This window comes from Cervus canadensis, chromosome 27 (genome assembly GCF_019320065.1).
Source record: "Cervus canadensis isolate Bull #8, Minnesota chromosome 27, ASM1932006v1, whole genome shotgun sequence".
NCBI classification, from domain to species: Eukaryota; Metazoa; Chordata; class Mammalia; order Artiodactyla; family Cervidae; genus Cervus; species Cervus canadensis.
In genome coordinates, this window is record NC_057412.1 from 5,467,746 (window position 1) to 5,490,147 (window position 22,402).

At 40.5% G+C, this 22,402-nt stretch overlaps 1 protein-coding gene across 8 annotated transcripts in view; it reads left to right on the forward strand.

The window, feature by feature from the left end:
* Nucleotides 1-22,402, forward strand: part of GRIK1 (glutamate ionotropic receptor kainate type subunit 1) — a 438,990-nt gene that overhangs the window by 329,386 nt on the left and 87,202 nt on the right. For all 8 annotated transcript variants that reach the window (XM_043449029.1, XM_043449031.1, XM_043449030.1 and 5 more), the window contains one exon: nt 478-621. In XM_043449029.1, the coding sequence (XP_043304964.1) occupies nt 478-621 (144 nt within the window). The remainder of the gene's footprint in view (nt 1-477; nt 622-22,402) is intronic.

The following is a 22,402-nucleotide window of genomic DNA, read 5'->3' on the forward strand; positions in this document are numbered from 1 at the left end:
ATCACATGTTAATTTTGCTCACAGCACTCTCTTTCTACAAAATATAATCAAGTAAATAGACAAGAGATAGGTAAACACTGAGAGACAAAATCTGATATTGAAATATTAAGCTTCTAATTCAATGCATTGATAGTTGATCTTAACACTGGGTTTAACAAAGGACACTCCAAACATACTGGTTCTCTGAATCAAGTCTTTTGTGGCTGATCCAAGTTGCTTTTTTCTTTTTGTCTTCTTCTTTTTTCTTTTTTAAAGAACTTGAAATGAAGCAGAGCCATGACTACAATTTACTCTGGGGTACAAAGATATTATTTTACAGGAAAATAGCTATGGGAGAAGGAAAGGTGTTCAGCTGGAGAATAAATGGTCGTTGAGATCAGACAAATAGGAGATGAGGAAGTGGGCAGAGTCATGCCGCAGGTAAAGGGAAGGGAGCAAAGGTGGAGCTGAAGATGTGGCTTGTGCTTTCCTCCGCAGACTGAAGCTGCTCTGATGTATGACGCTGTCTACACGGTGGCCCTTGCCTCCCACCGGGCTTCCCAGCTGGCCGTCAGCTCCCTGCAGTGCCACCGACACAAGCCGTGGCGCCTTGGGCCCAGATTCATGAATCTGATCAAAGAGGCAAGTGACACTGTTCACAGTTCAGTTCTTTTTCTGGCTTAGTGCTTCTGGCCTTGTTCACATGGTGAAGTCTTCCAATTTGGCTCTGTTGGCATGATGTCATTTGGTGAGGTCCTTCCCATTTGGCTTTGTTGGCATGAAGTCTATAAGAGAGGAGAAGCCATCATCAACCCGTCTGCTGGGAATTCACTGGTAAAAATGTGTGTAGAAGTACCAGGAACTTTCTAGTGTGATGCTGAGAAGCTTTCAAAAGCTACCGGATTATGACATGCACCTTCCTTTGTTGCAATTCAGACCCCAGCTACTTCTGGCCCTCCACATGTGTTCATAATAACTCACAGGTGCTTCTTCTATGGCCTGCTGAGTCATGGGGTAGGTCGGTCCATCACTGAAGAGAACCAGAGATAGTTTCCCCATTCTCAGCCTCTAGTCCCAGTGGTTTCCCTAAGTCGTGGGTTCTATAGGACTGAACAGAAGGCGCTCTTTGTTCTAATGATACACTGATTACATCACCAGTTGTCAGCTAACTGAAAAATCTGGTATCTTTCGAAACCTACGCCATGTATTGAAGGATTTTCAAGAGTACAGGGTTTAGGGAGGAGGTGAGTTCTCACTCTTACCCTGAGCACCTTCCCTTTTCTCAAAGACAATTTAATTTCTCTTCACTGGATCCTGTTCTAAGGTCTTGAGATGCCTTCTAGGTATGTATTCTTGGATTATCTTTGACCCCAACACACACCTTGGAGTGTGTCTGGACTTGACAAGATGATACAAGGTATTTGGGGGCAGGCGAGTCTGACTGAGGATACATATGCTGTGGTGCTGTTCTAATGCTTTCTCTATGGGATCAGAGATTTACCTCTCAAGTGAAGAGTATCTTTATTCCTTTCTGCACTGGAGAAGGTTGGGGTGAGACAAAGCCTTAACAAAGAAGAATGGCAAGGAGCACAGTTCAAGAAAATAATGCCCAGTGAAGAGGAAGGGAGATATCTAAAGAAAGGTGCCTACTTTGGGCTTTATCTTGCTGGTCTCTTGTGCACTTACAGACCCCCTTTTCAGGCTCTTCTATCTACTTCTTCCTTGAAGTCTGACTGTAATCCATAAGGGTCAGGAGCAGAGAGACAGGCGGTATGAAGGTTAACAGGCTAGCCAGGCTCCTTGTAAATTAAGGTTATTTACAAGGCTGAGGCTGAAGTGTGGCAAGCAGCAAAGTGCCTTGGACACATGATCTAAGGAGGCACTCACTCTCAAGTTTGAATCCTGCACATGCAGAAGACTGAGAAGGACTGCTTCTTTAAATTTTGTGCCCTGGGCACCTCTCTTACCTCACTCTATTCCTGGCAAGGTTATTTGGGTTTAAATTCCACCTCCACTAACATGTACAAGCAATGTAACCTGGATAAGTTATTTAGACTCCCTGTGTCTCAGTTTTCTCATCTGTAAAATGGGAATAACACCTTCTATCTCACACCAGTACTGTGAGGATAACGAGTAAAGTTAATTCTTGGGAAGAACAGGACAGGGACATAATAAGAATCTGAAATATGAGCTATTCTCTTACCATTGGAAAGGACTGCTCACAGCAGCCCTCATTCGATTTTACTGAGGATGATGCCAGGAATTTAAAACTGGCAACAGCAACAAAGAAATCACAATTGGGCATGAAATGAAATACCCTTTCTGACAGTTACAGAAATCTGACATACTGTGCCTAATAGGAAAACATCACGCAGCCTCTCCTTTCCCCATAGTGATCATGGTTATGTCGCGAATCGCCATTCAGACCACCTTGATCTTTAACAACAAAACAGCTTGTTTCCTTTTATCTCATCCCAGAGCAAGAAGAGGCATGAGACCACATTACAATTTGGGATCAAACACTCTGGAGCACCCCAAGCACCTTTTTTTCTTATATTTGAGTTGCATACGAAGGTGAAATTACCAAGTCGTATTTAGATGTGTGTAAAGAAATAATGAGCTCGAAGAGGAGGAACCACATTGAAAGCAAAACAGCATTTTACATTCATTTTACTCCAAAGAATAAATTCCCCATTCTCAGGCTCCACAGCTGGGGTACGAAGGGAGACGCATTAGAAAGCTTGAGTTCATGTTTTCTTTGGTTTCCTGAGTCACGATGTCTTCTACTGCCTTTGACAGGGTTTAGGCACCTGCAGAGAAGATGGAAAATCAGATAAAGAGTGATGCCCTGGCCTGTTGAAAGACTTTCACTGAAAAAAAAAAAAAAAGAAAGACTTGCACTGAGGGAATTTTAAGACAAACTAAAACATGCAAAAGTGAGAAAATACAGATATTTCTTTCAATGAGCACCTAATACAAGACTTTGCAGCCATCAGATGTGATCTGTTGTTGTTTAGTCTCTCAGTCATGTCTGAATCTTGTGACCCCATGGCCTGTAGCCTGCCAGACTCCTCGACGATGGGATTTTCCAGGCAAGAATACTGGAGTGGGCTGCCATTTCCTTCCCCAAGGGATCTTCCCAACCCAGGGATCGAACCTGTATCTCCTGAATTGGCAGGTAGATTCTTTACCACTGAGCCTCCAGGGAAGCCCATCAGATTTGATTAGGAAACATAAGTCCCTTGGTCCTTTCTCTGAGTAGCTGTTACTTTCTAAGCTATTTCCAAAACTGTAATCAGAAATAATGTAAAGAAGCAAGTCAGCAGATTGCATGTATGAGAGAAGATCAAATGAATCACAGGAGGTAAATTTCCAGAGCAGAGAGGTACTTGCAATGTGCACTAACCCCTGAATCCACACATGTTTAGAATCAGGAAGCCTTTCAGGCTGGTCTCTCAAGCTGGCTACCTTTCAGTGTTTCAGACTGACCAGAAAGAGAGAAAGAATTAAAGACTATTTTGAACACGACAGTATAGGTTATAGTGTTCTCTCTTTGGGTTTTTGCTAAATGAGTACATATGAGGAGATTATAAATCCCCACTCAACAACCGGGACTCCATTATACAAGTTATATTAACTTAGGTGATGCTAGTGGTAAAGAACCCACCTGCCAATGCAGGAGACATAAGAGATGCAGGTTCGATCCCTGGGTCGGGAAGACCCCCTGGAGGAGGGCATGGCAACCCACTCCAGTATTCTTGCCTGGAGAATCCCCATGGACACAGGAGCCTGGCGGGCTACAGTCCATAGGGTCGCAAAGAGTCAGACATGACTGAAATGACTTAGCACACAACTTGGTACAGGAGATATCTCTCTGAAATTATAAAATGTGGTTTCTACTGTCTACCAATATAAATTCTATCAGTACACGGTGGAGGAATGGCAGATTTCATCCACATTCATCTGAACCCTCACTTTTCAGCAGGATATGCAGGGTCCGTAGTGATCCCTTCCTGACCTCCTATGCCGCCTCTCTCATCTCTTGCTTCCATCCCAACACTCGCTGAATTCACTGTGACTCCTCGAACTTGCCATATACTCCTTCCAAATTCTCTTGCCTCTGATTGAAGTGCCTCCTCTGGATCACCCTTTATGATCCAGTTCAAGCACTAGCTCCTGACTGTGGCCCCAACTCACAAATTCAGGCCCCTCTCCTTCATTACAGCTGTTGTGAGATCATCATAGTGGGTTGTATGTCTGTCTCCAAGCTGTGCTTTTCCGGTCTCAATTCCCTAGTACTTGCACAACACTGAACGTAAAGTGAGCACTCAGTAAATAGTAGATGAGAGCATAAGTGAACAAATGAACACCAAAGTACCTGAAGAACACACCCAATCTATGAACAATATTATAGCCATTGACCCCATGCATGAATATCATATCCAGACACAATTCAGTAAGGCAGAAATGAAAGCCTGGACTAGACTCATCCACTGAAGTCATAGGTTCTAGTGGAAGAGTGAGTCAGGGGTCTTAGGAAGAGACGAGGATATCACTTTGCTGACAAAGTCCATATAGTCAAACTTATGGTTTTGACATCAGGCATCTACGGATGTGAGAGTTAGACAATAAAGGAGGGTGTTGTTTATTCCCTCAGTTGTGTCCAGTTCTTTGTGACCCCATGGACTGCAGCACAACAGTCTTCCCTGTCCTTCACCATCTCCTGGAACTTGCTCAAACTCATGTCCATTGAGTTGGTGTTGCCATCCAACCATCTCATCCTCTGTTGTCCCCTTCTCCTCCTGCCTTCAATCTTTCCCAGCAACAGGGTCTTTTCAAATGAGTCAGTTCTTCGCCATCAGGTGGCCAAAGTATTGGAGTTTCAGCTTCAACATCGGTCCTTCCAATGAACACCCAGGACTGATTTCCTTTAGGATGGACTGGTTGGATCACCTTGCAGTCCAAGGGACTCTTAAGAGTCTTCCCCCATACCACAGTTCAAAAGCATCAATTCTTCAGCACTCAGCTTTCTTTATAGTCCAACTCTCACATCCATACATGACTACTGGAAAAACCATAGCCTTGACTAGGTGGACCTTTGCTGGCAAAGTAATGTCTTTGCTTTTTAATATGCTGTCTATATTGGTCATAGCTTTTCTTCCATGGAGCAAGTGTCTTTTAATTTCATGGCTGCAGTTACCATCTACAGTGATTTTGGAGCCCAAGAAAATAAAGTCTCTCACTGCTTCCATTGTTTCCCCATCTATTTGCCGTGAAGTGATGGGACCAGATGCCATGATCTTCATCTTTTGAATGCTGAGTTTTAAGTTAATATTAAGTTTTAATGTCAAAACCACTCTCCTCTTTCACCTTCATCAAGAGGCTCTTTTTAGTTCCTCTTCACTTGCTGTCATAAGGGTGGTGTCATTTGAGATTTTTTAGATTATTTGAGATTTGAGATTATTGATATTTCTCCTGGCAATCTTGATTCCAGCTTTGTTTCATGCAGCCTGGCATTTTGAATGGTGTACTCTGCATATTAGTTCAATAAGCAGGATGACAGTATATAGCATTGACATGTTTTTTTCCCAGTTTTGAGCCAGTTCATTGTTCCATGTCTGATTCTAACTGTTGCTTCTTGACTTGCGTACAGATTTATCAGAAGGCAGGTAGGTGGTGGTCTGGTATTCCTATCTCTTGAAGAATTTTCCACAGTTTGCTGTGATCCACACAGTCAAAGACTTTAGCATAGTCAATGAAGCAGAAGTAGATGTTTTTCTTGAATTCTCTTGCTTCTTCTGTAATCCAGCACATGTTGGCAATTTGGTCTCTGGCTCTTCTGCCTTTTTTAAATCCAACTTGAACATCTGGAAGTTCTTGGTTCATATATTGTTGAAGTCTAGCTTGGAGAATTTTGAGCATTACTTTGCTAGCATGTGAAATGAATACAATATTGCATAGGAACCTGAAATATTAGGTCCATGAATCAAGGCAAATTGGAAGTGGTCAAACAGGAGATGGCAAGAGTGATCATTGACATTTTAGGGATCAGAGAACTAAAATGGATAGGAATGGGCAAATTTAATTCCAATGACCATTATATCTACTACTGTGGGTAAGAATCCCTTAAAAGAAATGGAGTAGCCCTCATAGTCAACAAAAAAGTCCAAAATGCAGTACTTGGGTGCAGTCTCAAAAATGACAGAATGATCTGTTTATTTCCAAGACAAGCCATTCAATATCATAGTAATCCAAGTCTATGCCCTAACCATTAATGCTGAAGAAGCTGAAGTTATACAGTTTTATGCAGGCCTACATGACCTTCTAGAACAAACATTAAAAAAAAAAAAAAAAAAGGTCCTTTTCTTCATAGGAGACAGGAGTTCAAAAGTAGGAAGTCAAGAGATAAGTAACAGGCAAATTTGGGCTTGGAGTACAAAATGAAGTAGGGCAAAGGCTAACAGAGTTTTTCCAAAAGAATGCACTGGTCATAGCAAACATGAACATCACCTGAAGGTCAATATCAAAACAAGATTGATTATATTCCTTGCAACTGAAGATGGAGAAGGTCTATACAGTCAGCAAAAACAAGACTGAGTGCTGACTGTAGTTCCAATCATAAACTCCTTATTGCAAAGAAGACTGAGCACCAAGGAAATGATGCTCTCAAACTGTGGTGCTGGAGAAGACTCTTGAGAGTCCCTTGGACTGCAAGGAGGTCAAACCAGTCAATCCTAAAGGAAGTCAGTCCTGAATATTCATTGGAAGGACTGATGCTGAAGCTGAAACTCCAATATTTTGGCCACCTGATGCGAAGAGCTGACTCGTTTGAAAAGACCCTGATGCTGGGAAAGATTGAGGGCAGGAGGAGAAGGGGACGACAGAGGATGAGATGGTTGGATGGCATCACCGACTCAATGGACATGAGTTTGAGCAAACACCGAGAGATAGTGAAGGACAGGGAAGCCTGGTGTGATGCAGTTCATGGGGTCACAAGTGTTGGACACAACTGAGCCAGAGCCACTAAAAAACAATAATACCATGAAATGGGAATGCAGACCCTGAGATTTAATCAGTTTCTTTTCTGCATAAACTGACCCACTTAGCCTCTTTTTTCTCAATTCACACTTCTACAAATTGAGGATAAAAATATCCATTTTATATGTCTGTAAAGATTGCATTTAATATATGGACAGCATAGCAAAATATCTGCCATACAGTGGTTGCTCAAAAAGAGTGTGAGTGAAAGTCACTCAGTCGTGTCTGACTCTTTGTGACCACATGGACTATACAGTCCATGGAATTCTCCAGGCCAGAATACTGGAGTGAGTAGCCTTTCCCTTCTCCAGGGGATCTTCCCAACCCAGAGATTGAACCCAGGTCTCCCGCATTGCAGGCAGATTAAACTGAAGATACTTGTTAAAAATGTATACCACATAAAGTGGTTGTCAGAAAGAAATGAGGCAACACATTTAAAACCTTAAGTATATTGCCTAGCACATGTAAGCGCCTCAGTCTTGCTTTTGTTATTCGGCGTCATCATTGTTATTACTGAGTCAAGATGAAGTAACAGTGCTTGTAAAAAAGGAGGACAAGACCTGGCAGAGGAAAATCAGGAGTTCAGTGAAGACTGGCATGCTGCACACCAGAGGCTAAATGCAATGATGCCAGGGAGTGAGGGAGCTTTCAATCATCAAACACATGTGATTGTTCCATAGGGACCCAAAGACATTATTAGGTAACAATCAGGAGTGCTGAGCTAACAGAAAAGTCTGGCAAATCACATCTCAGGTCAGTCTAGGAAATTATAGCTGAATGTGGGGGATGAGGAAGCTGAAACTCTCCTGCCTGTGACAAGAGCTACTCTGGACCCAGAGTAAATGCCAGCTAGCCATGGGGAAATCAGCAGGAACAGCTCTAGAGGAGCAAGCAAGTCAAAACATCTGGCAGATGAGAGTCTTCCAGTAATTGCAGATGCTGGAAAGGGCAGTAAACTGTGCATACATAGAGCAAAGTGAATCAGATTTTAGGTTCAATCAGTGGTTTTTAGCTATTTTCTGTGTTATGGACCCTATATCAAAACTTACTTAAATCATGGATCATTATTCCCATAGAAGATATACAAATATTCTTATAATCTCATGGATCTTATATGCGTGCTGGGCTCCTTGAAATACATGTTATACAATGAATTACCATCTCACACCAATCAGAATGACCATTATTAAAACGTCTACAAATAACAAATGCTGGAGGGGGTGTGGAGAAAAAGGAAACCTCCTACACTGTTGGTACGGATGTAAATTGGTGCAGTTCAGTTCAGTGGCTCAGTCACATCCGACTCTTTGCGACCCCATGGACTGAAGCAAGCCAGGTGTCCCTGTCTATCACCAACTCCCAGAGTCTACTCAAACTCATGTCCATTGAGTCGGTGATGCCATCCAGCCATCTCATCCTCTGTCGTCCCCTTCTCCTCCTGCCCTCAATCTTTCCCAGCATCAGGGTCTTTTCTAACGAGTCAGTTCTTCGCATCAGGTGGCCAAAGTATTGAAGTTTCAGCTTCAGCATCAGTCCTTCCAATGAAGATTTAGGACTGATTTCCTTTAGGATGGCCTGGTTGGATCTCCTTGCAGTCCACAGGACTCTCAAGAGTCTTCTCCTGTGAAGACTGTGAACTGTGAATACCACAGTTCAAAAGCATCAATTCTTTGGCACTCAGCTTTCTTTATAGTCCAACTCTCACATCCATACATGACCACTGGAAAAACCAAAGCTTTGAAAGACAGACCTTTATGTTCATAGCAGCACTGTTTATGATACCCTAGACTTGAGAACAACCTAAATGTCCATCAACAGCTGCATGGATAAAGAAAATGTGGCATATATACACACACACACACATATATATATATATACACACATACATACATACATATGTATGTGTGTGTGTGTTTGTATACATGTATGTGTGTCAAGTTGTTTCAGTAGTGGCCGACTCTTTGTGACCCTATAGACTGTAGCCCCGCCAGGCTCCTATGGCCATGGAATTCTCTAGACAAGAACACTGGAGTGGGTTGCCGTGCCCTGCTCCAGAGGATCTTCCCAATCCAGGGATCAAACATACATTTCTTATGTCTCCTGCATTATCAGGTGGGTTCTTTACCACTAACACAAGCTGGGAAGCCCTGTATATATACATACAGTGGGATATTGTTGTTGTGTTTAGTCACTAAGTTGTGTCTGACTCTTTTATGACCCCATGGACTGTAGCCCACCAGGCTCCTCTGTCCATGGGATTTCCAAGACACAACTCCTGGAGTGGGTTGCCATTTCCTTCTCCAGGGGATCTTCCTGGCACAGGGATCGAACCTGCAACTCCCATTTGGCAGGTAGGTCCTTTACCACTGAGCCAACTGGGAAGCATATACAATGAAGTGAAGTGAAGTCGTTCAGTCGTGTCCGACTCTTTGCAACCCCGTGGGCTGTAGCCCGCCAGGCTCCTCTGTCCATGGGATTCTCTAGGCAAGAACACTGGAGTAGGTTGCCATTTCCTTCTCCAGCACATACAATGAAATATCATTAAATCGTAAGAAATGAAATAATGCCATTTGCAGCAACTTGGTTGGATCTAGAGATTACCATGCTAGGTGAAGTCAGGAAGAGAAAGACAAACACTGTATGATAGCACTTATATGTGAAATCTAAAATAAGATACAAATAAACATATCTGTGAAACAGACTCACAGATTTAGAGAACAGAATTGTGGTTACCAAGGGGAGGAGGGAAGGAAAGGGAGGTTGGGATTAGCAGATGCAAATCATTATATATGGGATGGATAAGCAACAGAGTCCTACTTTACTGCACAGGGAACTATGTTCAGTATCCTACGGGAAACCTGGATAGAAAAGAACATGTAAAGGACTGTGTATGTATTACTGAGTCCCTGTGCAATACAGCAGAAATGAACCCAGGATTGTCAATCAACTATACTTCAGTGAGAAAGAAAAAAAGAGTGTCTTAACTAGGTATTTAAGGTAGGATTTTGTTGAAAGCATGTTTCAACATGTTGAACAGCAAAAATATAAATGACACATGAGTTCTGTTAGGCTCAGATGGAGTCATCCCTTGTAGAAATGGTGAAATATGAGTTTACATAAATATGGAGAGACAACTGGTGGAAATTGCCTGCTGAGAAATTCAAAATTGATCAAGCGTTGATAAGAAGTTACTGTTCTTGAGATAAAATAGTATTTTAGATAGCTTTTATTGGTAACCACCTATAGCTTTCATAGAAACAGATAAACCCACGGTAATTGTGGGTTCATGAAGATATCTTGGTTTGGAAGTAATCATCACTCATAAAGAGCTAAAAGGAAAAAAAAAGATGTTCAAGAGAAACAAATGTTTCTTGAGTATAGCCCTAATTTCTCTCCAAAATTTAGACCAAAATGAATTTAGGTATAAATTCATTCAGTTGCTTCACTATTGGAAAAATCCACTTGGATGTTCTGCTACCATCCACATATCAACAAATTCCTGAATAGAATCCATCATTTTATCTATTAAATTTATTATTGCTATAATAGGTCCAATGTTGGTGAATTATGATATAACCAGTATATTAAACAAACACAACCAGTGGGACAACAAAATCAATTTATTTTGTTCCTACTGCTCATTTAAAATTGTTTAATGAAAATTGGACAGAGACTATGTTTTTTTTTTGTTTACTAAGATAATGGAAGTCCTAGAGTTTAAGTTGAATTTCAACACAGTAATTAGAATATCTAGTTTAAAACATTAAGCAAATGCACAACTTGATTTTACATCAAAGTCCTCTCCCTGACCTGTGCTGGAAGACTCTGGGGAAATGGAGGGATGGCTGGCTCTCTTCCTTCTTTCCTTGAAGACTTCCTCATCACACTCTGAGCTGTCGGACCTCCTTGTGTGTGCCACGTTGTGGGCTTGCTCAGTCACGTTCAACTCTCTGGGATCCCTCGGACTGTAGCCCACCAGGCTGCTCTGTCCACGGAATTTTCCAGGCAAGATTACTGGAGTGGGTTGCCATTCCCTTCTCCAAGGGATCTTCCCAACCCAGGGATCGAACCTGGGTCTCCTGCATTGCAGGCAGATTCTTCACCATCTGAGCCACCAGGGAAGCTGGAAGGAGCCTCTGACTGGGTTCCATATCTTGACTGTCAGCCCTTTTACAGCTGTTTTCCCCGTAGAAGCAAAGTGATGTACATATACGCGTAGTAGGTGTTCTAACCTCTAGAAACACAAACTTGCTTACAGTTTCCTATGTCTGCCATGCTTTTCTTATACAGTGAAGACAAATGAGTTTCTCTTTTCTTGACAAAACCGATCTTACAAACCAATCTTGTCATCCTCTTTTCAATCTGAAAAGCACTGCCTCCCATTCTTCACATGGGCTAACACTCTCTCAGAATTAATTTTCCTAGTCCAACAAGCCTCCCCTGAGCCTTTATTTGGGGATGGGTCCTCCAACAGATTTCATAGTTCATGTATGTCTCTTTGTCAGCACTTCACATGCGTCATTCAGACACTGTAAGATCTTTCCCTTGGACAAGGAGAAAGTCGATGTATCTCTGTATCCTCACATGGCTGTGTGGTACGTGACAGGCATTGAAAAGATGCTTGTTGAACTGAGCCCAGGAAGTTAAAACCTAGCAAACTTTTATTAAATTTCGCTGAGTTGATACTTAATTTTAAACTATATGAATAGTTCCTAATTGATCTAGTCCAAAATAAATTTCCTACATAAGAGTGAAACACTATTTCAAGTGCCAAAGTATATGGGATATCACTGAGAGCTATATAAAATAAGGGCAGCTTTCTGCCACTGTTTTGCTATGAAAATGCAATTTATTGATTTATTTGGAAGGAATGAAGATTACAAATTTGAATACATAAACAAGATATTCAAGATAAGATGTTAAAAATCAAAGAGTAAAAGATAAAATTCTCCACTGAGGCACCTATATTTGCTTTGATATTTATTTGGATTTTTACTTAAAATGTCAGTATTGAGTGGGTTTTTTTAAAAAAAAAAAAACAAAACAGGATCCTGATGAAAAATTACAGAGTTGGAAAAGAAGTCCCTAGAGAAACATAAGCTCTGACATGATTTTCTCCTACTGTGGTTCCAATGAGTAACGCTTCCCATTACTGCATGCCATTTGAGTTTGATAGCCAGGACAAGCTGTCCCTTGGATTAACTAGATAACATTGGAGCTGGCAGCCAACTCAGTCAAATTTCTAAATACTTTTCAGACAAATACCCATTTGTATTCTTCATTCTGCACCTACTGAAAATTACCTACATTCTGACTCCTAGCTTGCACTGTATTCATGAAAACCATTCACACCAGCATCCTTTCACATTTTGGACATTTGGACCTAAAGGAAGACTGAATTCTTCAGGTCCCTGCTTCAGTTTTCTGTACAAATGGACAGAGAAATTACATCAATTCCTAAATGTTCAAAGTTTACAGTTTTAACCAATTTCATGTGTTATCTCATTTATCATTAAGGTGCTAAGAGACCTGCTCCCAAAACATTCAGTCAGTAACTAGGTGAACCAGCGCCTGTCAGAAATGTTGAAAGGGGATGTCAGCATAAAATGGGAGGTTCTGCCAAGTTCTCCTTAGTTTATGTGATTCTAAATAACATTTTTATCTATGAAATAGCATTCACAGACTCATGTCGATTATCGCTTTCCTTCCATTCAGCTACTAATGTCCTGGTTCTGCGATGTTGATTGAAGAATTTGCTTTCCATACCTCAGTCTGTTATGCATGCGTATACATGTGTATATGTGTACATGCACATGTGTGTTTCATTTATTTAAATAAATGTCATTTTATAGATATATATGCACATATGTACACATATATGTCTATTGTGTGAGCATATGTATGTATATACATATATATGTGTGTATAATTATATATATGAGGATGTATGTGTACATATTTGTGTGTGTATATAATGTATATATAGTGTGCATATTTTGTGTGTATGCCTACATATATTTGTGCATATATAGATTTCATTTAGGAATTTGTTTTTCCAATCAAACTTATTCAAGTTTTGGAATATATCTAAGTTATGTGTATTTATTATTTATCCAGTTCATTCACTTTCATTGAAATCTAATATTCCGTCATTAATTCATTCAACTAATATCTACTAAATACTAAGCATGTGGCAGCCACTTAGGCACCATGATTGCCATAGTAAGCAAAACAGATCCCTTGCTCTCATGCCCTAGTTGGGGAATGAGGCATACTTAAAAGGGGGTATTTTACTGCAGATGATGATAAGGACTATCAGAAAAACAAAGTTCTGAAGAGGGTAGGCTGTCCAGAGGTCCTCGATTAGAGAAATGGGCATTGCTGTGTTATGTGGGGCAGGTAGACAACACCTCACAGATAATGAGAAACCTGAGTTTCTGAAAGTTTCTGAGTTTCTTTCAAAGTCCTGAAAGAAGAGAGGGAGTGGGACATGTAAATGTTAAGAGAGCAAAGGTTCCAAGCAGAGGAACAACTCATATTAAGAATACTGGTCAAGAAGATCCCTGGGGGATGAAATGACAACCCTCTCCAGTATTCTTGCCTGAAGAATCCCATGGACAGAGGAGTCAGGCAGGCTACATTCCAAAGGGTTGCAAAGAGTCAGACATGACTAAGCAAGCAAACACACTTCAGAGTATTTCTACATTTCCCCATGAATGGATATTTTGGCTGCCTCCTTTTCTTTTACACATTCAAAAAATGCTGTGATGGACATCTAAGTAATATGCCATTGCTGTTCAGTCACTCAGTCGTGTCTGGCTCTTATGCGATTTCCATGGACTACTGCCCACCAGGCTCCTCTGTCCATGGGATTTTCCAAGCATTGAATTATTGGAGTGTGTTGCCATTTCCTTCTCCAGGGGATCTTCCCCAGGCCAGGAATCAAAACTGTATCTCCTACATTGGCAGGTGGATTCTTTATGACTGAGCTACTAGGGATCCTAAGAAATATACTCTTATGCACAAATGCAAGATTTGTTCTAGAACAGCACTGTTCAGTAGAAATACAATGTGAATCACACAGATATTCTAGTAGTCACATTAAAAACCAAAACCAAACAGATGCAGTTAATTTTAATAATGCATTTTATTTAACCCAATATATCCAAAATATTATTACTTCAGCAAGTAATAAATTATTTGACTATTTTCATAAGTCTTTTAAATTCAGTTTGAATTTTAAGCTTATAATTATAGTCCTCAGTTTTTACCAGCCACATTTCAAGTTCTCAATAAGCTTGGTAACTAAATAAATATGTTTTCTTAACACAATATCCCGCCCAATCAGGCTAACTGGGGAAAGGTATGAATCTAACCCATGTGGAATCCGAATTTTTATCTTCATTGACAAACAGCATGTTGATTAACTACAATAAGTATATACCCAATAAAGACAAAATTTGATTAATATGACCAAAGTAACTTAAGACAGACTGATTTGATTTCCAGATTTAATTGATCACATTATCTAGATAATTAGGCAAGCACCTTATTCCCACCCACTTCCCACCTACTGAGTCTCAGATTTGTGTTTAAAGGCCATTTAGTTGATTTGCAAGCACAGAAGCCAATTCACCCCATTTTGGAAAACATGCCGTCACACAAACCAGTGACAAAGGAAATTAGTTTATGAGAAAAGAAGAGCTAGGTGCATATTCTGAGACGAAGTCTTAGGAGATAAGAAACAGTTCATGGCAAAGATATAGTTAAAGTCAGCAGATTTAAAGTTGGAAATCAAATATTGGCAAGGAAAGCCATTATATTTTTAAATCATGCAGTGATCCATGCAAGCTGTTATTGCAAGATAATGGGTTATAAACAACACACATAATAGTTAAAATAATTATATATTGAACAGATGAGAATATGATAAATGCATCATTTCAGTTCCTGAAATAGCTGACATACAAAGAAGTTATGTGGTCTAAAGGTTATGTTTATCACTTCTTCTTTTGCTTAATGTTTATTTTCCTCATCATTATTATGTATACTTCAGATTTTGTTTTAAATAGCTTTTCTGAGAACTGGCTTAAAATTGTGGGTGACTGGACAGAGATCACATTGCTTAAATGAAGGGTGAATTTCAGATATTTGTCATTGTATCATACTCCAGGGACCTGAGTAAGACAATAAGTGTACAGTTAGTCCATCAAGCCTGTATTTGTACAATGGATATAGAGTGGGCCTCCTTTAATTAAAAACAAATGAAATAATACCACAATGAATAGAGTTTGTTAATTCTTTAATTCAGGAGACAGAATCAGGTGCAGCCAAGTTTTTGAAATACATAAATTCTTTCTCTGTTCTCTTTTCTCTGCACCATCTCCCCCCAGGTATCTTTATTTCTTGATCTTACTCTTAGTATTTCATGATAAAATGTTAGCAAAATGAAGGTTTTCTAAATAAAAGAATGAATGTATTAATTCAGGAGTTAGTAAATGCTTAAAAGGATCATTTCTCTTCATGTACATTCACAGGCCAATTTCTAAACTAGGAAAGCCCTCAAAATTCAAAGAAAAATCTCCTTAGAGTTGAACTGCTATGTAAGAGTTGATTTTGGGGGGCGCAAATAAACTAAATCTGACTGTGTCTCCAATTCCCCAACCCTAGGCATCATGACCTTGAGAAGATCACATGATTTTACTTCTTGAGCTGCAGACTGTGCAGTCTCCTTGTCCAGCTCTTTCTCGGATGAGAAGAAGGGGAATTGGAGGATGTAGTGGGGCACACAGATGTTTCTCCTCTGTACCGCTTTCTGTACGGTGGTCCTGGTCTCACAGCCAGTAGGAATAAAATCCTAATTCCCAGGTCCTGCTACTTTCCCTCCGCCTTTCTCCTACTTAAAAGTGTGTAACTTTTGGAAGTACTACTTTATCCAACTGTGTTTCCTACCGATATTTTGGATGTCTATCCAATGCAGGCATTGGACCTCAAAGATGATAAACCATTTCTTGCCATCAAGGAATTAACAATTAATTGGAGAAAAGATGGTGGACACAATCAGCACAGTATACAATTATTATGTTTCAAGGCATAATAAATAAATAGTTGACCATATACAATAACTAAGATAATAGTTAACATAATACAAGACCTAATAATGTATACCAGAGAGGTAGCACAGACCGTAACCATATATGTTTTTTAAGACTCACATCTCATAACTCTAAGGTTTTCACCCTTTCGATGTGAACAGCATTTGAGAATAAATCCTCTAATGACGGCAACACTTCTGAAATGTGACCAGGCAGCCATTTCAATATGCAGCCTTTGTTTTCAAATACTGCATTGCTAATGGAACCCATTATTCAGGCACTCAAGGCAAAAAGGGAGACTCCTTGCCAAAGGTTAATATTGAAAATGTGCTGGGTGATTCATTTAATATAATTGATTGATTGTTTTTTCAGAAATCCCAGACTAGAAATCATGTGCTCAACAATGCATAAAAAATTGATAGTGCGAAACATTGATATTAATCAATAAACTTATGAACGAGGTACATGAATCCATTAACAAAACCCAGAGAGAGAATTGTCAAACACTATCCCACTAATAAAACCCTATTGGAGTTACAAATAAAAAGAGAGGCAAAGTTTTCCAATTGTGTTCAGGTCTGTTGAATACTGACACCTACAGCTCATCAATCTATAGCAGCCATAGTTTAAAACAAAGTTTCTGACAATAATATTTAAATTCAGATTTTTTTTTTTAATGCAGATAACCAGAAGTCAGGAGCACTATTTTCCTTTGTTAGATTTGTGTGTTTGACTTAGCAAGTCAATTGCTTTTCATAACTTTGGAGCAGAATGACTCATTTTAAAAAAGAAAGCTTAATAATGTGCATTGCTTTATATATATATCAACTCTCTATTGACTGTCATAATGTGTTAAGGTGATGTGTTTGTAACACATATATGTATTCACACACAAACACACACAACAGTACACTTGAGTCTTAAAAATCAAGAAACAGTTCAGTGTCAACTTAGTCCTATCATTGATGAGATATGTGACTTTTGAGCAAATTACAACACTTTGTCTCTGTGAGTTCAAAATTCTATGTCTTTAAAGTGTCCTAAAAATAGAAGGGAGGTTGATCAACCACTTTTTCACCCTAATAGTCTTATCAACTCCCAAAGTCTCTTCTTTGCCTCATGTCAGACAATGTAGGAACATTGTTCAGAGTGATAGACTCACAACCTATTGGCAGCCCACTGAAATAAAGTCTACATAAACTTGGTGGTCAGATTTACCCCATTCACCTTCAGTTATAAGAGCTATTAGCTCAGCTTACAGTTTGGAGCACTAGGATATAAAGTTTCTCTTCTCTGGTGAAAGTGAAAGTCGCTCAGTCATGTCCAACTCTTTGCGACCCCATGGACTATACAGTCCATGGAATTCTCCAGGCCAGAATACTGGAGTGGGTAGCCTTTCCTTTCTCCAGGGGATCTTCCCAACCCAAGGATTGAACCCAGGTCTCCCCCTTTGCAGGTGGATTCTTTACCAACTGAACCACAAAGGAAGCCCAAGAATACTGAAGGGGTAACCTATCCCTTCTCCAGTGGATCTTCCTGCCCCAGGAATCGAACTGGGGATCTCCTGCATTGCAGGCAGATTCTTACCAACTGAGCTATCAACCGAATAGTTTGATGTGCTTTTCTTGTGAGGAATGCAGAGATAACTGTGGTCTTGACCATCAAAGTAGAGGAGGACAGCCTTAAATATTTCACAAGTGGACAAAGGCAAGTGATGATATCTTTTAGAATTGAAAGTCAATCACATTGGGAGCTCTTTGTCCACTCGGACTGCATTAAATTGAAGTTATCAGAAGCAAAAAAAAAAAAAAAAAATAGACATGCAATTGGTGACTGGTAAATGGATTCTGATGAGCTGGGGTCTGTTTAGAGCTCAATGGCAGAGAATCCTCTGGTTTAACTGCCTACCTAAAGGGCAAGAGGGATGTAGGTTTCATCCTTCCAGGTGCCAAAGGCCGACTGTCCTCAGAGTTCATATACTGATCAGAAAAAGGAACTAATGTCAAAGCTTAGTGTTGGTTTAAGGTGCAGACCTCTCTCAGTTACCTTAGAAAGAGGTAAGAGAGCCTTCAGAGGCCTAGCAGGGAAATAGTAACTATTGGACAAGAATGATTAGGAAATGCACGTTTTAAGAGTTTTATATCTATTCGCTTCCTTGATCCTCACAACAGCCTTATGAATGTTATTTACATTTTACATGAAGAAATGGAGGCTTAGCAAGTTTGGATAATTGTCCAGAGTTTACAAGGTGGATATGCTGTGCCCAGTCATGTCCCATTCTCTGCGACGCTATGGACTGCAGCCCGCAGACTCCTGAGTCCAAGGGATTTTCCAGGCAAGAATGCTGGAGTGGGTTGCCATTTCCTCCTCCAGGGCAATCTTCCCGACCCAGGGATCGAACCTGTGTCTCCTACACTGCAGGCAGATTCTTTATCTCTGAGTCACTGCAGCAGCCTACTAGATGGAACTTCGTCCATCCAGCTAGAACAATATCAAGTCAATGGCCTCAGTCTGTATATGTACTGCCTCTCTAAGATTTCAGAATTTGAAGATGCTTAGATAGAGCCTTGGGGCTTCCCTGGTGGCTCAGATGATAAAGCATCTGCCTATAATGCGGGAGACCCGGGTTCAATCCCTGGGTTGGGAAGATCTCCAGGAGAAGGAAATGGCTTAGTCTCTACCCCATGGTATCCAACTAGCATACTCTCCCCCAAACACATGACTATACTTTATTCATGTCTATGCTTTTATTTATATTTGAAATATCTCAAATAATCCTGTAGAATTCACAGCATCAGCAAAGCTCTTCAGAATCCTCTGCGGTGTAGCTGTGCTTCTGCCCCATGGGAACCTGAGAAGGCACTGATGCCAATAGCCAAGAGTATTGCTCTGCCCTGAAGAATATTATCAGGGTTTTTACTGCATCTGGCTTCCTTCGACCAGTGATGATTCAGACTTCTTTGATGCAAAATATGACTGTGTCCACTGTAATTCTCATTACTCTCATTTACACTTAAAGAATAGCAAAAAAAAAAAAAGAGAGAGAGAGAAGCCTTAGACTGAAAACACAGTAACTCATAACTTCCCTGAAAGTTAGGTAGTGCAGCAACTTGACCCATCTGGCAGAATTATTTTATATGATACTTCCTAAATGGCATCATCGAAGAGTAGGATGTTCAAGGTTAATGGGAATGTGGCAAATTTCCCAATTCCCTCATACTGCAGTTGGGGAAACTGAGATAGAGGAGTAGGCACAGCAGTCTCTGAGCATCAAAAACAGATCAGCAAGAACATTTTGGATGCTCAGGCACTGGCTTTATATTGTTCCTTGGATACCATTCTAATACACTGGGTCATTTTCTCAGCCAAGTGCTGTGTTTGGAGTCAGAAATTAAAGGTCTGAATCCATGCCTTGTTCCTTAGTAACTCTGTGAACCTCACACCCTCATCTCATAAGGCAAGGCTAATGATTTTTACTTCACACAGTTGCAAGAATGAAAGGAAATAGCAATTGTAAAAATGTCTAGTGCATTTGACATGAGATGGAGAGAGTGTTTCCCAAAGATGAGATATTTTCTAGCAATGTCTGTATGCTGATTGGAATGACCTAGTCAGACAGGAATGAGCTGATAATGAGAGAGAGAGAGAGAGAAACTGCTGGAACAATTTCACTGTGTAGGTGAGAGGCGAGAAAGTCTAGCGCACATATGCATATGAGCACAGAGAGCTCATTTGTAGCTACCGGCGGGAAAGCAGGGAATACAAGCATAGATGCTCATAGATAGGTCAGTGGACACGGTAGAAACGCAGCACTTCTGCTTGTTCTGTTAAAAAAATAAAAGCAAGACCATCAGCTGAGAGTTAAGGTGAACAGTTAGACTTCTTTACAACAATGAAAGAAATGGATATCAGCCTCATCACCTGTATTTGAAAATTCTTCCAGAGTAGAACCATTTAATAGACCAAATACTAATATGTACCATTTATCAAGATTGCTCTGAGAAAAAAAAAAAAAAGATTGCTCTGAAACATTTACAGTATAATCAGTGTTGAGAAAGACGTGCTAAGGGCTAGGAGCTCTGACCAGAATTGTCTCCATAAACAAGTGAGAGCTGGTCTGTGACTTCAATAAGAGCAGATTCCAATATAATGATAGACGTGAAAGCAAAGACATGCCTTCGTCTGGGCTGAGTTACAGGTTGAAGACTTCTTCAGTGGACGGAGAGGGTCACAGGGTAGCACTGAGTTGCTTTCAAAGCTTTCTCAGAGAAAATGAAGGTTGGCCTCAGCTTTAGAGAATGAGTTGGACTGTGGCCGGAGGCATGGTGGGGAGGGGCACTCTGATTCCATATGATTGGAGACCTGCTGGTGGCTGAGAGTGAATTACGGCAGGAGGTTGAATAGTAAATGATGAGCAGATGCCAGTTCATGAAAGTACCTTCTAAGCTGCGCCAATGATTCTGAGCAATTCTGGAAGCTAGAGAACCTCTGGCTCAGGGGGTAAGAATCCGCTGCAGTGCAGGACACACAAGAGACGAGGGTTCATTCCCTGGGTTGGGAAGATCCCCTGGAGAAAGGCATGGCAACCCAGTCCAGTATTCTTGCCTGGAGAATCCCGTGGATGGAGGAGCCTGGCGGGCTGCAGTCCATAGAGTCGCAGAGCCGACTGAAACGACGGAGCACACGGCACTCACAGTACGCACCAAAACCACCCGGCGAAGTCGCCAAAAGAACAACTACTTCCCACATTCAACCTCCAGAGACGTGGATAATTCTTATGCCAGCTTGAGAAAGATGGCATTTGAGCTATTAAGATGACATGGGCTGCATGGCCCTTCCTCTGTCCCTCGGATCTTGCATAAATCACCCCTAACCAACGACATGAGGTATAGTCACGCTTTTTATATGGGACCGTTATTTAGAAGCAAATTTTCATCAGTGTTCACGGTAGGGAAGAGACTAAGAGAGACATTAGTAGACCAAAGCCAAAATAAGCATGGCCTCTTGCCCTCCAGCTGTCAGATCTAAGTGAAGATCTAACAAAGCAACACAAAGCAGCCATGAACTCCTGCGGAGGAAGAGGAAGTGGGAGGAAGGCAAGAAGCAAGGCCTGGATCCAACCTTTCTTTTCCCCTAATTTTTGGAACAGCGGGAGAGATGGGGACAATGAGGAAAGCAAACCCGTGGGTGCCGCAGAGGAGGAGGGCAAGTCCCGTTCGACATCTTTTCACCTTTCCTCCCGGGGCCCATCTGGGCCAAACAGCAAGTTCAGCCCACGGCCAGGCTTTAGTTGTCAACATTATCGAAATTACAAACCAGTGATTTCCATGTTAGGCTAATTATCACTGGAAAATAGCATGTGAATACTGACTCCCTTGGTGTGCAGCCTACGAAGGAACACTCGGCGAAAAGGATGTCAGCGTTCATCGTTGGCTTTTATGTAAATTGATGAGCCTAAGGTTTGCCTTGGAAAGTCAGGTTTTGACAGTAATAACTGAAGCTGACCTTTTGGGTATAAATGTTAGAGGGTTTTTTTGTTTTTGCTTTTGTTTTTAACTCATCCCTTCCTTTCACTGATTCCATGGTAAATACAGCTTTAAAGTTTATGTGGCATGATACATAACAGTAAAGGTAATATCTTTTCAGAGAAACTCTTAAAAAAATATTCATTCTAAATATCCTATACCCTTTCAAAGTAAATATTCTGAACCAAAGTCCGACAGGCTGGTAACAACACCATCTAATTACCCAAAGAATCTAGACTTACTCAAATAATCTAGTCATGATTCATGACCAAAAAAGAAAAGAATCTAATCATGGAGTGACAGTATTTGTGATTAAAATTCTGAGGCAAGGAATTGAAAACTAAACTTTTTTTTTTCCCCTGAATCAATATATGTGATGAATGTGGTCACTGTCAAATATTTTAAAAGACAATTCCAACAACTGCAAGGTATTACTTTTAAAGAAATAACAAGATTTGTAAACGTGGCAAATTGTTGACCTAAGTTTGAACTTGAAGGAAGTTTGCCCCGCCCTGTTCAAAAATTACACATTTTCTTTTCATCTTGCTACTATTAGAAATGGAAACAGAATGTCTTTACACAAAGCCACACATCTAGCCAAGAACTGCAATTATCCTTGCAGCTCTCACATTTTGTCAATAAGATTTGCCAACAAAACATTTTGAAAATAAAGACAATAAATGAAAGTCTCCCTGTGAAAGGTTACCTGAGCATTAGATTCTGCATATGTCTAGCTTGTTACAATTCATACCTCAGACTTTTGTG